General features: G+C 37.5%; 1 protein-coding gene across 3 annotated transcripts in view; it reads left to right on the top strand.

The window, feature by feature from the left end:
• Positions 1-7,001: 7,001 nt before the first annotated feature.
• RFTN2 (raftlin family member 2) overlaps positions 7,002-13,165 on the top strand; it is a 29,037-nt gene continuing 22,873 nt past the window's right edge. Inside the window, exons 1-3 of one of the 3 annotated variants that reach the window (XM_042822053.1) lie at positions 7,002-7,103; positions 7,602-7,748; positions 11,449-11,632. In XM_042822053.1, the coding sequence (XP_042677987.1) occupies positions 7,610-7,748; positions 11,449-11,632 (323 nt within the window). In that variant the 5' untranslated portion in view covers positions 7,002-7,103; positions 7,602-7,609. Of the gene's footprint in view, positions 7,104-7,213; positions 7,749-11,448; positions 11,633-13,165 lie in introns of those variants that run through there. The other 2 variants (XM_042822052.1, XM_042822051.1) reach the window with 2 other exon arrangements.

The raw sequence follows: 13,165 nt of genomic DNA, 5'->3' as shown, positions 1-13,165 counted from the left end.
TATTTAAATCTGTATTGCAATAGTTTTTGTTTATTTTTGATTTTTTTTTTTTCAATTGGAATTCTCTGCTTTTGTAAGATACCTTCACTTGTTGTGTCCTTTTAGTGCTGGAGGGTAATAACTTGAAAGTTTGAACCACTAGTTTAATGATTGGTTATTTTCATAGGAGGGTGATGTTTTTCTGGTACACAGAAAGCAATATATTTGGGTTTCTGCTATGTTTTAATTTACAGAAGAAGACAAGAATCAACTTAATTCTCTGACAAGGCCATTTAGAAACTTCCCCTTACTGCCTTCAATTTTTCTGTTGTCTGAGCAAGGCTTTAGGAACTCGTTGGCAGTGCCATGAATGGAGATGGAACGCTCTGTATCCTCAGCTGCAGCAAGTGACTTATTCTCCTTGCTTCTGCCCTCACCCCCCTTGAATACCCTTTATATTTTGTAAAACTTGCTTTCTTCAAAGACACAGCCTCAGTGTACTTAATAGCAAAAAGAATCTATAATGACTTTATTGTCATGTATGTATAATATCCTGGAGCTTTCAATTTATCTTCTCTATAGAAATTTGCTTTTTGGTTGTTGGGGTGGTTTTTTGTTTATTTCTTTTGCTTTTGAAGCACTCAGGGATCCTACACGTGGGCATTTCTGTCAGCCACTAAACTGTGTGTAATAGGTAAATACCTTAACGGTGATTCTGACAGCCAGTGGCATCTCTTTGTGTTATACAGGAAAAAAGATGGAGTCAGATGCTGTTTCTACACTGGTTTGGAATTATATGAAAGGAGATGACACACACAGTCATTTTATTTATTGTGTTGGTGGTATGTTTGCTGTAGGTGTTTTCTGTGTTTTGCTAGGTGGAAAGAAATCTAGGCAATACGATTTCAACTTTTTGTTGATTTGTTTTTAAAGAAGTGTTACTGTAGAAACTGGGAGATTGTTGGGCCCAATAAGTATCAGATACTTGCAACTTGTTTGCATGTTTTTTAGGGGGAAAATAGTTGCTGTAGCTTGTCCTGTCTCTGAGCCGTCTAGCTGGCTTCTATTTGATGCAGATTTTAGAATTAGATTTTAGAATTCATCAGTATAAAAGTTACAGAAATATTGATGCATCCTAACAAGTCATTTCTGTGGAAGAATTTCTATGTAGTTATGGTATTGTTGTAAATGCTGGAATGGCTCTGAAGGAGTCAAAGGAAAGTGCTGTGTTCTGTTAGAGCCTTATTTGCTCTGTCATGAAACAAGAGCTCATTTGACTCAAGGCTGAGAATATTTAGTCCTAAATCCTTATTTTTGACATTTGCAGTTTCGGTTTACAAATAGGATTTACCTTTTTCTGTAGTGGCTTAGAGATGGAAGAGGTCAAGTTCACAGCAGGTACTGTATTGGGGAAGTCTTCTAAACTGATTGCTTGAAAATGTACGACTCTAGTGCAGTCATTTGTCCATCTGTCCGATGGAGTGGCATCTAATGCAAATTTTAAAATGTCATTTATTTCCATTTGTTGGGACAGATGGTAAATTATTGCTAAATGAGTTGATTTCCTGGCCTTTGTTTCAAAGAACATTTACTTCGTTTTACCTTGCATGTGAACTTGATCATTTGGAAGCATGTTCAGCATTGGGTGCAGAAGTATTCCCGGGTGTTCTTTTACAGGCTCTCTAACTTAGTCTGGAGATGTTGTTTGTGAAGGTTATGTCACCATTTTTTAACAGTGTTTAGATTCGATCTGAGATCTCTAGAGGGAAAAAAAAAAATAAAAAATGAACCACTAATTTTTGGCTTTCCTCCAGGAATTACCAGTAACTGTTGAAATACTGAGGGCTTTCCAATGACATTGTAACTTCTCTTTCTTTAAAATGTCTGCCAATAATGGTGGCATAATACCAGTTACTAGGAAGTGAACTTCTAAGCTGCCTGTAGTTGAATCCTTTCTTAGACACAGTGGAGGCACAGTAATCAGCTTTTGTAGTTTGTGCAGGAATACACTGGTGAGATGCACTAAGAATGAACTGTACAATTTTTTCTCACAAGTGCCTAAAATTGCATTATTTTGACATCACAGCTTTCAGCACTTTTTTTATTTCTTAAACTTTACACTGTTACTTTCCTACCGTTTAAAGTCATCGCAATACGGTGGTTCTTTACTGAAGTCATCCAGTTAAATGTAGAAAAGTGGGGTCTTGATTTGGGGTTTGGAGAACAGCAGTGCTTCCTTTGGGCTTCTGCAGTTTCCTGTCTGTAGCTGTAAGGCCTTACATATATTAAGAGAGATTGGAGCAGATGAGGACTGTGCTCCCTGCACACCAGCTAGCGGCCAAGTGTTTGTGCACTGCTTGTCACATATTAGCAAACAGAATTAACACCCTGATTCTCACTCGCTGAGAGTTTAGTGACCCTGCCAGTATTGTTTTCTGAACTAGCTTTCACAGTATTTCTAGTGATTGTTGTTTGTTTAATGCTACATATCCATGGCAAACTGCTAGTTCTGACGTTGTGCTAAGTGACACTAACAACCCCTAGACGTACAGGAGAGCTACAAAAGTTATCACCTGTATTTTTATGCATTTGATCAGGGATTCACTTATGCATTAAGTAGAATTTTCTAGTTCCTTAATGTTTCGGGTTCCTGCTGCTTCTGATCCTGTGTACTGGAAGTCTGTTCATCATCCCTGTAAGCTATTTAGTTTTTTGCTTACTTATGTTTGATTATTTCTGTTCTGATATTCGTTTCTCAAAATAGTCAATGAGCAACTGCATTCCAGTAGTAACTGAACAAAACCTGACAGAACACATGGCTTTCTAAAAATGTTTTCCTGTTTTTATCAGTTTTTAAATGTAAGTAGTTGTATGGTTGTGAAATAGTTGAAAGTTTTTGAGTGTAAATATAACAGTAAAATGGGTTTGTGGCTTTGTAATGTTGAACAGATACAGTTGTTTAAATGCACCTGGTATACAATTTTCTTCACTTCTGTTTTCTTTTTAAAAGATGCACGTTGTGTATCATTATATTAAAGATCAAAAATGTCAGTGTCTTGATACACTTGTACAATCCCATACAGCTTTAGTGTAGAAAGTCTGAGTGGAAATACAGAAAGCAGAACAGTGATATGTGGCTCTTATTTGAGCAATGTTTAATATTGCTCCTGAGATGTAATGGGAAAGTGCACGTCTTACCAGGCCACCTTGGACTTCTTGAGCCACAAATAATTAGAAAATACTGAAACGAATATTGTGGGCCTCACATGGTCATTTTATGTCTCTGTTCACCAATGGAGTTGTTGTCTACATAAGTGTGTACATTTTAAAAATATATATTTAATTGTTTTTAAATCAGATAATTAAAAACACATTCTAAAATGTGTGGTTTCATATAATCACAGTTGTTACATTTGATACTGTATTGCAGGTACAGAAGATCTATTTAATGCAGCCTTGTTAAGTGAGATGTGCATAGATAAAAATATGTAATACATGTGTAGGTCTCAGAGAATTGTTAGCAGCTTTACAAATCCAAAGCTCTTTCTGTGTGCGATATAGCAGTTAAAAATAGAATAAATAGTGGTTTTTAGCATTTCACAAAGTTCTGGTTTGGTAACTGGGAGTTTAATGTATATACATTGGTCCCTATCTACTGTATTAATTGTCATTTTTTGTTTATTGTAGCACAGATGAGTAATTTAAACAGTTATAGAAAAATGTTAAGAATGGAACTGATGAGCTGTTGTCATTAAACTGTGCTTCTGCAGTCATTAAAATGAACCATTGTTGTCATCTATCTGGTTAAACTTTTTAGATTATGAAGGTAAATATTAATCCAGAAGAGCTGGCTGTTCTGCTCTGACAAGGCTGTAGTTCCTGTTTTATTTTCCATATTATTCCTGCAAAGGAAGAAGAAAAGAGGTGCATTAAAAGGGGGGGAGGAGGGTGGCCGAGAAGACTTCAAAAGGATTTCTTCACAAAATTTCTATGTAAGTTATAGACAAAAGACTATCAAATCATTTTGCAGAAAAAGATCTGCTAAGTGCCAGTGCTTTGTTTTAGTTACAGTTCTTGAAGTTGGGAATGCAATTTTATTTATTTATTTATTTATTTATTTATTTAACTTTTTTTCCTTTGTTCTCTATTGTCCTTCTGCCCTTTCCCAAGCAAAACCTTTATTTTTTATCTGGAGTTATAAAACAAGGGAAGTAAGCCTGAAGAGAAATACACAGAGGAGCTGTGAAGTGCATTATTTTTTCATTTCTGTAAGTGTTCGGCTAACCTCAGGTGTTGAATGATTTAGTTCTAGTTTGCAGTCCATCCTCCTGAATCTTACTAGTATTTCTGTCATCTGCTAAGAGCTGCATCAGATGTGGCTGCTGTGTGGCAGGTGATGATGCTAATATGCCTTAGTGTTGCTGTTAAATATAAAGATGTAGCTCGCCTTTGTAAGCTGCAGACACGGGGAATTATAGGTACAGCTGGTGCAAATGATATTTTGCATCTTTACTTTGTCAAATTAGGAATTAACTTTCTTTTCCTGCTAGTTGTCCTAGAGAAATCTTAATAAATAGCAATGATTTATTCTGTAGGGAGTTAGTACAGTTTTAAGGTATTTTTATTTCTGAAGATTGCAACTCTAACCTCCAGAATGGAAGCGGATCTCCAAAGACTGTGCAGCTGAATTTACTCCAGGTAAACTAACCAGTTCAAATGTTTGAGTGAATGATGTTCTCACAAGGTGCAGTTGGATGGTGATGGTTTTGTCCCAGTGGTGACCAGGCAGGCTAAAAAGTTTTCTCAGTGTCATAAATCATATGGCTGGGGAGGAATAATTTCCCGTGATTGGCAATACAACTAGCAAATTGTATAAGCCTTCTTATGAATCAATCTTTGTAGCATTTTCCCATTTCATCAGAATGAAAGCAATTACAGGACCCTGAGAGCCTTCCACAAAAGCAGAGTTACTTAGAATTAACTTGTCCATCATTTGCTTATGCTGCCTGTCTTTTCCCTTTGAAAGGTCTAAAAATGATACTGAGGTTGGATGACTGAGTCTCGCACTCTTTTTTTGTGGGACTTGCTGTAAATCAGTGTGATGAGGAATCTCTTCTAGTGCCACTTGCCAGAGATTTCGCATTTTGATCACTGGAAATGGGCAGGTTTGTTGCAGTACCTTGTTGCAAAGTGAACATTTTCAACAGCAAAACAGTTCCAGAAGCACCTCTCATAGCCAGGAATCAAAGGAAATTGTTTCTCTCCCATCAACATCATTTCATTGGTTCAGTCTAACAACTCTTGAGTCAAGTCTTCAATGACTTTATTGACTGACTTTCAATTTGGTAGCTTGTAACTTACTTGACTAAGCCAGTGTTACCTAAAGTAAAGTGCGTCATTCTTATCCATCACAGTGTTTCTGCATTGGTGTCCAGAGAGTTTGTCGATACTGTGAAAAACCCTGTCTTGGAGAGAGAGTTGGGATATAGTTTGAGCCTTGCTGCAAAGAGCTCAAATGACTGAGTACTGGCCTCATTAAATGCAAAGATAGCTTTAGTTAAAGTAAAATCCAGGTGTCAGCTGGTTTCTTGCTGCAGAAAGCTTTTCAGCTTTCTATTTTAGCTGTCACCGTGTCTTTGTACAGGAGGTTACAAGATCCTTGTGGAATTGGACAGCAGGATTCTCCAGGTTGAATAGACCCTTACATGTCTGTTTGGGATAGCAACGGGTCATGGATTACCTTTTCTGGGGGGAAAAGGAAAATCTGTTTGGAAGCGATCCCTGTGTAAACAGTCATGCAGGAAGCTGAAGAGCTCCGTTGCTTAGTTGGTATGTTCTTCTAGGTTTTAATCAGAAGAAAGGGCAAGGATCTCTTGGTTTTGGCACCTGGGGATTTGCGTTAAAGGCTGTAAGATTGAACTGGTGATACTGCATAGATTCCACGCTCAGTGACTTAAGTTATTCCAGAATAAGTAAATTTGGAGTACAGCATAGATTTCAGAGCCAGTGTAGTCTGCCCCCTTATTACTCCTGGTAAGCTACTTTAAATAATAATGTTAATAATAAAGTTACATCATTTGGTTTACATTAGAGCAGGGAGAAAACAAAAAATGGTTTGTCTAAATCACAGTGGTTGTAGAAAAGGTGAGCCATTTTGATGAGATCGCTTTTCTTCAGGGAGAATTATTTAAAAGCTTTTAAAATTGAAATTCACGATTCCTTTAATCCAAAATGGCATCGTGAATCTCTGGCTTGGACTGAATTATTCTACATGTAGTCCAAAAATAAATAATGAAAATTCTTTTCCTGCCCATCCCTACAGTACCAGAGCCCTGAAATATCACTCACCGTTCCTTTTGTCTCCGTATGTTATTGTGGTCTGCATCAGGTGTAATACGACTACAAGTGATTGCAGTAGTTAATGTGAGAATAATGAGGGCTTATATTAGGTGTTGGTTGGTATTTTTTTCCCTCTTTTTTTCTTATTTTGTTTATTTTTTAATTAAATGTATTCTGAGCCTTTGGAATTGTACTAAATTTTCAGCACTTGTCGGAAAAAGATGCTTAGGGAGCAGTGCTGAGTGCATGCAGTTATTCAGCCGAGGTCAGCCTGACAGAGAAGAGGACTTCAGTTGTTCAATGCTCATGAAAAGTGGGGCAGGCGGTCTTGTAATTATGTTCATATTAGCTTGAAAAGGTCCCTCTGACCTGAAGGGAATGCCAGAGTTACTTTTCAGTGTTTCTCAAATCCAGTTATGTAAGTTGGTCTTAGGGATGTATATGCTTTATCATAATCATATTTTCATGATTTTCTTGATAGGAGGCTTCTTTACAACATTTTTACGTTATTACCTTATGTTTGTGTTTTTCTCCCTCTGGAAGAAAGTTTCTGTGAAAAGGAAATAGGAACCAAACTTGGAAATCTAAAATAAAGACTAAACTGCTTTTCATTTACTTTTCTGCCCTTTGAGATGCCAGAAGCAATTTCCTCTTGAAGCTGACTTCCTTTCTGGAAATGATTTTCGTCTCCAACCATGTTGAGGCTCTTTTTCTCATTCTTTCATTCTGACTAACTTGCTTTTTTTCCTCTGACTTGCTACTGCATTTGGGTACTCCTTCTGGAGGTAAGTAATTACACACGTACAAGTTTCTCTAACTTTCTTTTTCGGTTCTTTACTTCCCACCCCCCCACACCCGCCGCCCCTCCTTCTTACTCAGTCGGTCTAGAAGGACAAACAAAGCACTATTGGTGTCCTCTGCGAGAGAGCACTGATAGGGGGCTGGCTGTAAATTGACGTGGCATGGAAAATCTCTGCTAGCTTGTAGCAGCTCTAACGTTGCTGCAGAAATCAAGCCTACTCGAACTAAGTTTATGGCTTGAAATCATGATGGATTTGCTGTTTATATATAAAAAATGAATGGGAAGTACCTCCACTTTTTGTTTCGGGAGACAGACTTTTCCTGTATTTGGATTTACAGCTCATAGAAAACAAAATCAAAGGGAATCTCTTGGTTACTGTTTTTTGGTGGATTTTTTTTTGTTTTGTTTTGTTTTGTTTTTAGTGAGAGCAGCAGATCTCGTTGCTCCCCCCTTCCTTCTCCTGAGATTTAATCACTTGCAGATCTTACCATGGGGTGCGGACTGAGAAAGCTGGAAGACCCAGATGATAGCAGCCCTGGAAAAATTTTTTCTACATTGAAGCGACCACAAGTTGAAACAAAGACTGATTCTGCTTATGAATATGTGTTGCTGGATTTTACTTTAGAAGGTAATTCTTACATTACGGCTTTGCTATTCTGAGAAAGTAGGAAATAGAATTTAACTTTGTTCTGTTGTGTCTGAGTTGTAGTAAATCTGTTATTTTAATCAAAGCCAGCCAAAATGTAAGACTTTTATTTTGAAACGCAAATCGTGACGAAGGTTTCACTTAGATAAAATTACAGTGGAAACTACCAAAGTATTTTTTAACAACCAAACTGTCTGAGTTACACAACTGTCCTTGTTGGGAAGCTGGCTGAAAACTGCTAGAGATTTTCCTAGTTTCCTGTGAGTCAGCCACTGCCATCCTTACTCACTTTGAGTAACGGTTGTCTGAATTTAGTGCAACTGTTCAGAAAATATGCCGTGCCTCAGTAAGGAGAGCAGGATGCCTTAACTGAGGAAACATTGTCTTAAAATGCATTCAAATTTGGAAAACAGGCTGTCATTGTCTTTGTTACTTTGTGCAAGAGAAAGTCTATTCCTTAGTTTATACAGGGAATACTTTCCTCTGAGGTACATCCCAGGCTTTTGGTAGGTCTTTTAAGAGTATTATAGTTTTGCTTGGGCTTTTTTCTGCAAGTGCTTCATTTCTAGTTGCTGAATAGGCTTTTGAAATTGTGACCAAAATGAAACAAAATTTGTATGCATAGCTGGAGGCAGACAGTGCTCTGTGGGGTACTTCCTTCCCGAGGGTGTCCTGTCTCTAACAGAGCAACTCCCTGTTTCCAGAAAGTTGAAAACATAAACAAGCCCAGATGGCTGCCCTCTCAGAGCAGGCAGCTCAGTTTTGCAGCCACTTTTTTGTTAACTTGCATTTTATACCCATCCAATCTACTGCAAATTCTTAATATTAAGTAATTATAGTGAATGTTCTAGATAGAGGGATTTAATAAAGGGAGGAAGTGTAAGCACATGCCTTGTTACATGTTCGGGAACTTTTTCACAAACAAAACTTAATCTTTGCTTACTTTTCTTCCCAAATTAAAGGATTGTAGTAATGTTTTTATTAAAATTTATCAATGTGTTCCCTGAAGAACTACAAGAACTACCTGAAGCAATGTTCTACTAAGTTGTAGTACTTGACTGTATTTATTGCTCTGTTTATTTACTCATAGACAGATGAGGTTCTCATTGGTTTATTCTTTTGGGATAAACAAAGCTTTGGGTAGATAGGTAGTACTAGGTAACTTGCTGGAAATGAAGATGGACTTGAATGCATACATGAATTGCCTACTGACCTACTGATAATAGGAAGGACAATAGAGTTCAGGTTTTTTATGCTTACATGCATTTAATATTTTTCAGTAGTTTGTGTCCTGAACAGCTTAGCTGTGTTTTGAAGTAACAAGCTTTTGGAAGTGTTGTGTAAAGGATCTGCTTTAAAGAACATTGAGGCTTTAAGGAGAAATTGCAATGAGAACTGCAAATAAAGGTTTCTCTTCAAAGTATTTTAGCATTCTTTCCAGTGGCAAAGATTTACTTTCTTCTTTTTAGTCCGATATTCAGAAGTGCTTAGCTTCTGTAACTTACTGTGATATTAAGATCAGATGGTTGCTTGGTTGTAAGTACTAACTGCAAGCAATTGGATTTGTGAACGTACATGTGGTTCTGTTGAATGGTTTTAGCTATGTGCACATATGTAACACTGAGGGTCTTTGTTTTGAAGCCTCTCAACAGCTAAAATTGTGAAAACAGGTAAAAGTGGTCTATAGAGTCTTTCTTGGAGGCATTTCTGAATGTTGCTTGCGTATAAAACATGAGGATTGGTGAAGCACTGTAGAAAATAAGTTTAACTATTCTTTCCTTTTAACCCATTCAACTCATTTGCATGCTTGTTGCTATTCCAGTATCCTTGGACTAAATGCAACTTTAAGAGCGAGCTTTTTATCACTGCAGACCAAACTTAGTTTTCACTAGGCTGTCAAGTTGTGTGTTATATCTTCATGATGCTCTGGTGATTTCCAGAGCAAGGTCTTCCCCTTATGTGATGTGTTACCATTGGATCTGGAACCAAATAAAAAATTTTTAAAAAAAGGAAGAAAAAGAAAAAAAAAAAACACCTTAATCGAACTGAATGTCTTTCCTTGTTAAGATCTACAGTAAGCAATAGCCTGCATTAATATGAAAGTACTCCAAGGATAAACTCATTTTATTTCAGCTTTATGTTCCTTATTCTCTGCTTCATTGGATTTGAGATGCATGAAGTTGGAATAGGCCTATTTGAGAGACTGGCAGGAGTCCCTGATCTTCTCGCTAGCCATGATGTAGATTAGATCTACCGTACTGCAGTCTACATATTCTGGATGGCATTTCTGAGCATCTTAATTTGTTGTGAGCAGTGTATCTTACCTTGTCTCTTGTACTTTCTTGTTCCCTCCAATATTCCCATGTTCCTACTGCCTGAATCAGCTCTGAGTTCCATGGAGGTACCCCTGCACCAGGGGAATCCCCAGCAAGAAACATTACAGCCAGTCTTTCGTTTTGCTGGGGAGCAGTGAACTCCAAAGTGTAATTTGAAAATGCCTGTCAAGGACTGCGAATTCCATCGTTTCAGTCATGAGGCATGTCTCAGATTCAGAAGCAACTGGAGGTCAGCTTATGCATGATGTAGGGCTAAGCTAAATATTCCTTTTCAAGCAGAATGCATAAGGCTTTTCCAGAACCCTCCTACTAGAGGGAGGAGAAAGAATATTGAGGCAAGGGTATGTCATGTCGGCCCATGACAATGACATGCTTTAAGTTGTCACTCTGAACAACAGAGTGTATCAATATGTGTGGAGTAGCTGTTATCATCTTCAGTAGGTGCTTCTAAAGCTTATTATACAATTTGCACATTAGCTATAGTTCTGTTATTTGTATGAGTATTTTGGTTACATATTGGGAAGTAAATGATCTTTAATGGTTAAGGCAATTGGAAAATCTCTGAAATGATGATAATGTTGCACTCAACTGCTTTTTTTCTGTGTTTGCATTGCTGTAGCATAGTTAGTTCTTTGGTACTTCAATACTATGGCAAAATACATGAGCTATAGACAGTGCAGAATGTTTCTTTTCTCTATGCAAAAGTTGTGGACAAGACTGTTCAAAAGCTTTTTCCAACTCCTATGTGCTGTTAACCTACTAATCAGAAATGCTTGCATACCCTCAGATGGATCCTGCTTGGCAATTAGTGACAGCACATAGCTTATTGTGACATCAATTTAAGTCTACTTGAAAACTGTAATTGGGATTATGTAAAAATGTCAACCTGCAATCCACAAATCACTTCTAAGAGATTAAAAAAAAAAAAAAAAAAAAAGTATTTGAAGAGGAGAAACCAATTGTTCCAGGCTTAAATTAGTTCTGTGGAAATTTACCTCTCAACAGGGATTCAGAGGGTTCTGCAATATGCTTAAGGCTCTGGCTAGACGAAATAGTTGCTTTAGTATTCAGATCTATTGCATATTTTGTTGTTGATGTAGCTTTTAAATTAGCTTGACAAAGCTATATCCGGTGAAGTACTGCTTAATAGATCATGTTTATTATCATGTTTATTTGTAAATACATGTATTTCACCTAGTTGTGCACTTAGTAATCAGCCGTGTACGACATATTTTTAGTAGGCACCTTGGGATAGGATTTGTGTATTTTAAATAATAGAAACTCTCTTAGGAGTATGTGTGTCCATGGTATAATGTGCTTCTCTTCTATCCTTTCAATGATTTTAGCTTCCTCTAATCCAGAAGTTATCAGGATCAGTTCTGTGTTGGATATAGCATCTAAGGTAGAAGAATATTACAACAAAGGATATGTTGTGGGAGCTGTTCATCCTATTCTGCTGCCAATTGGACATAGAAGAAATTTCCCTGCAAGTCACATGTATCGGGTGGTACTTTCACGATTAAAATTAAGGTAACAATGAAATAATTTTATTATTTTGCCCCAGTGCTTGTAAGAGGGTTGCTCAGCACACGTGGTTTTAAAGTACCTCAAAGAACCAAGTAACCGTTCCCTATCTGGAAAGGTGACCAATTCAATAATATTTTTTTTAATTAACCCTAAGTGTATAATAGGTAAATGTTTACTTCAGTTAACTTTAAAACAAATCTAAATTTGCTTATTGTAATTATAACAGAATTTTAAAATGAATTTGTGGAGAGATTGTTAAAATTTACCCCTTACATTTTTAGTACACTCTTATAATAAAGAACCATGTCTTAGAGCCTGCAACAAGTAAAAGATCAAACAAAATGCCAGGAGACTAATAACCTGCTTCAATTCTCTCACATCTGTCTTTTCTTCTTTGTTTTTTTGTTGTTTTTTTTTTTAAGTTTGTCTTTTAATTTGTTCTGTAAGATCATTACTTGTCTGTAGGTGAAATACAGTCCCTCAAAGAGAAGTAGGTGATCCTTCTTACTAAGGAGGAGGCACTCTGTGACCAGGTTGCTCAGGATGGGGCCCTGGGCAACCTGGTCAAGTACCAGATCTGGAGTTTGGTGGCCCTGCCTGTGGCAGGGGGTTGGAACCTGATAACCTAACTCTAACCCTCCAACCCAAGCCATTCTGTGTTATATGATTGTGAGTGGGGAGGCCATACAAAACTTGTTTGCTACAGCAAAAGAGATTCAAGACTTTGTTTTCATTCCAGGTACATAATCTTATATATTACTCATGATTTCACTGAATTATAATCACCATGTGATCATTAAGAAAAGGTATAAAGAAATGTTCCTTTAATTGCAAGGAAAGCAGCCTTCTGTTCTTAATTTGAGTAGCTAGAAGGGTCGGTTTTGTTTTTGCATTAAGAGGTGTCATGCTTCCCCTTCTATCTGTTCTAGTACGATGCACAAAGGTTCTTCCAGCTGCTTCTGAAAGTCTGCAGAAATGTGACTCTTGGAGTTCTACAAAACATGGCTCATTTGAGGGACCTTTCTTTGGTCAAATGCTTTATATAAGCAAGCATCACCCATAGCTGATACAACTTAACTTCATAAATTCACCTACAAACAGGGTGAATGTTGTCTGTGTGGACAAATGCTTTAAGAAAAAAATTTGCTTTGTGAAGCTGAGGTTTCCAAGAGCTGAGGCTGCCTATGCTCAGCTCTCTCAGCACATCTTAGCCCTGTTGATGTGGGATCCTTGTGAAGCTGTCATTTGAACTGGTGGGCCCTGGGAACAGGTGAGGGACAAGAACCTGCAATCTCCTCTAACCTGTTAGGTGTAAGTTCTCAGCCTCCTCTGCTGATGCCATATTTACCTCTGTTGGATTTCTTGAATGCAGATGCAGCTTGTCCAGCCACCAACTGGAAGGAAACCTTTGATACTTGAAAAATCTCACTGGTGCTTCATTCTAAGGCAGGGGCTTATGCAATGGGATCATCAGCTAAGATGGTCTCGTTATATAGATGATAAACACCAAATGTTGTGTGATTAACAGCGTAACTG

The sequence above is a fragment of the Centrocercus urophasianus genome, unplaced genomic scaffold (assembly GCF_019232065.1).
Source record: "Centrocercus urophasianus isolate 14NV4802_14NV808 unplaced genomic scaffold, USGS_Curo_1.0 seq_20, whole genome shotgun sequence".
In the NCBI taxonomy this organism is placed as follows: domain Eukaryota; kingdom Metazoa; phylum Chordata; class Aves; order Galliformes; family Phasianidae; genus Centrocercus; species Centrocercus urophasianus.
The sequence above is the reverse complement of the archived record's forward strand: the minus strand, read 5'-3'. Positions and strand labels throughout refer to the sequence as shown.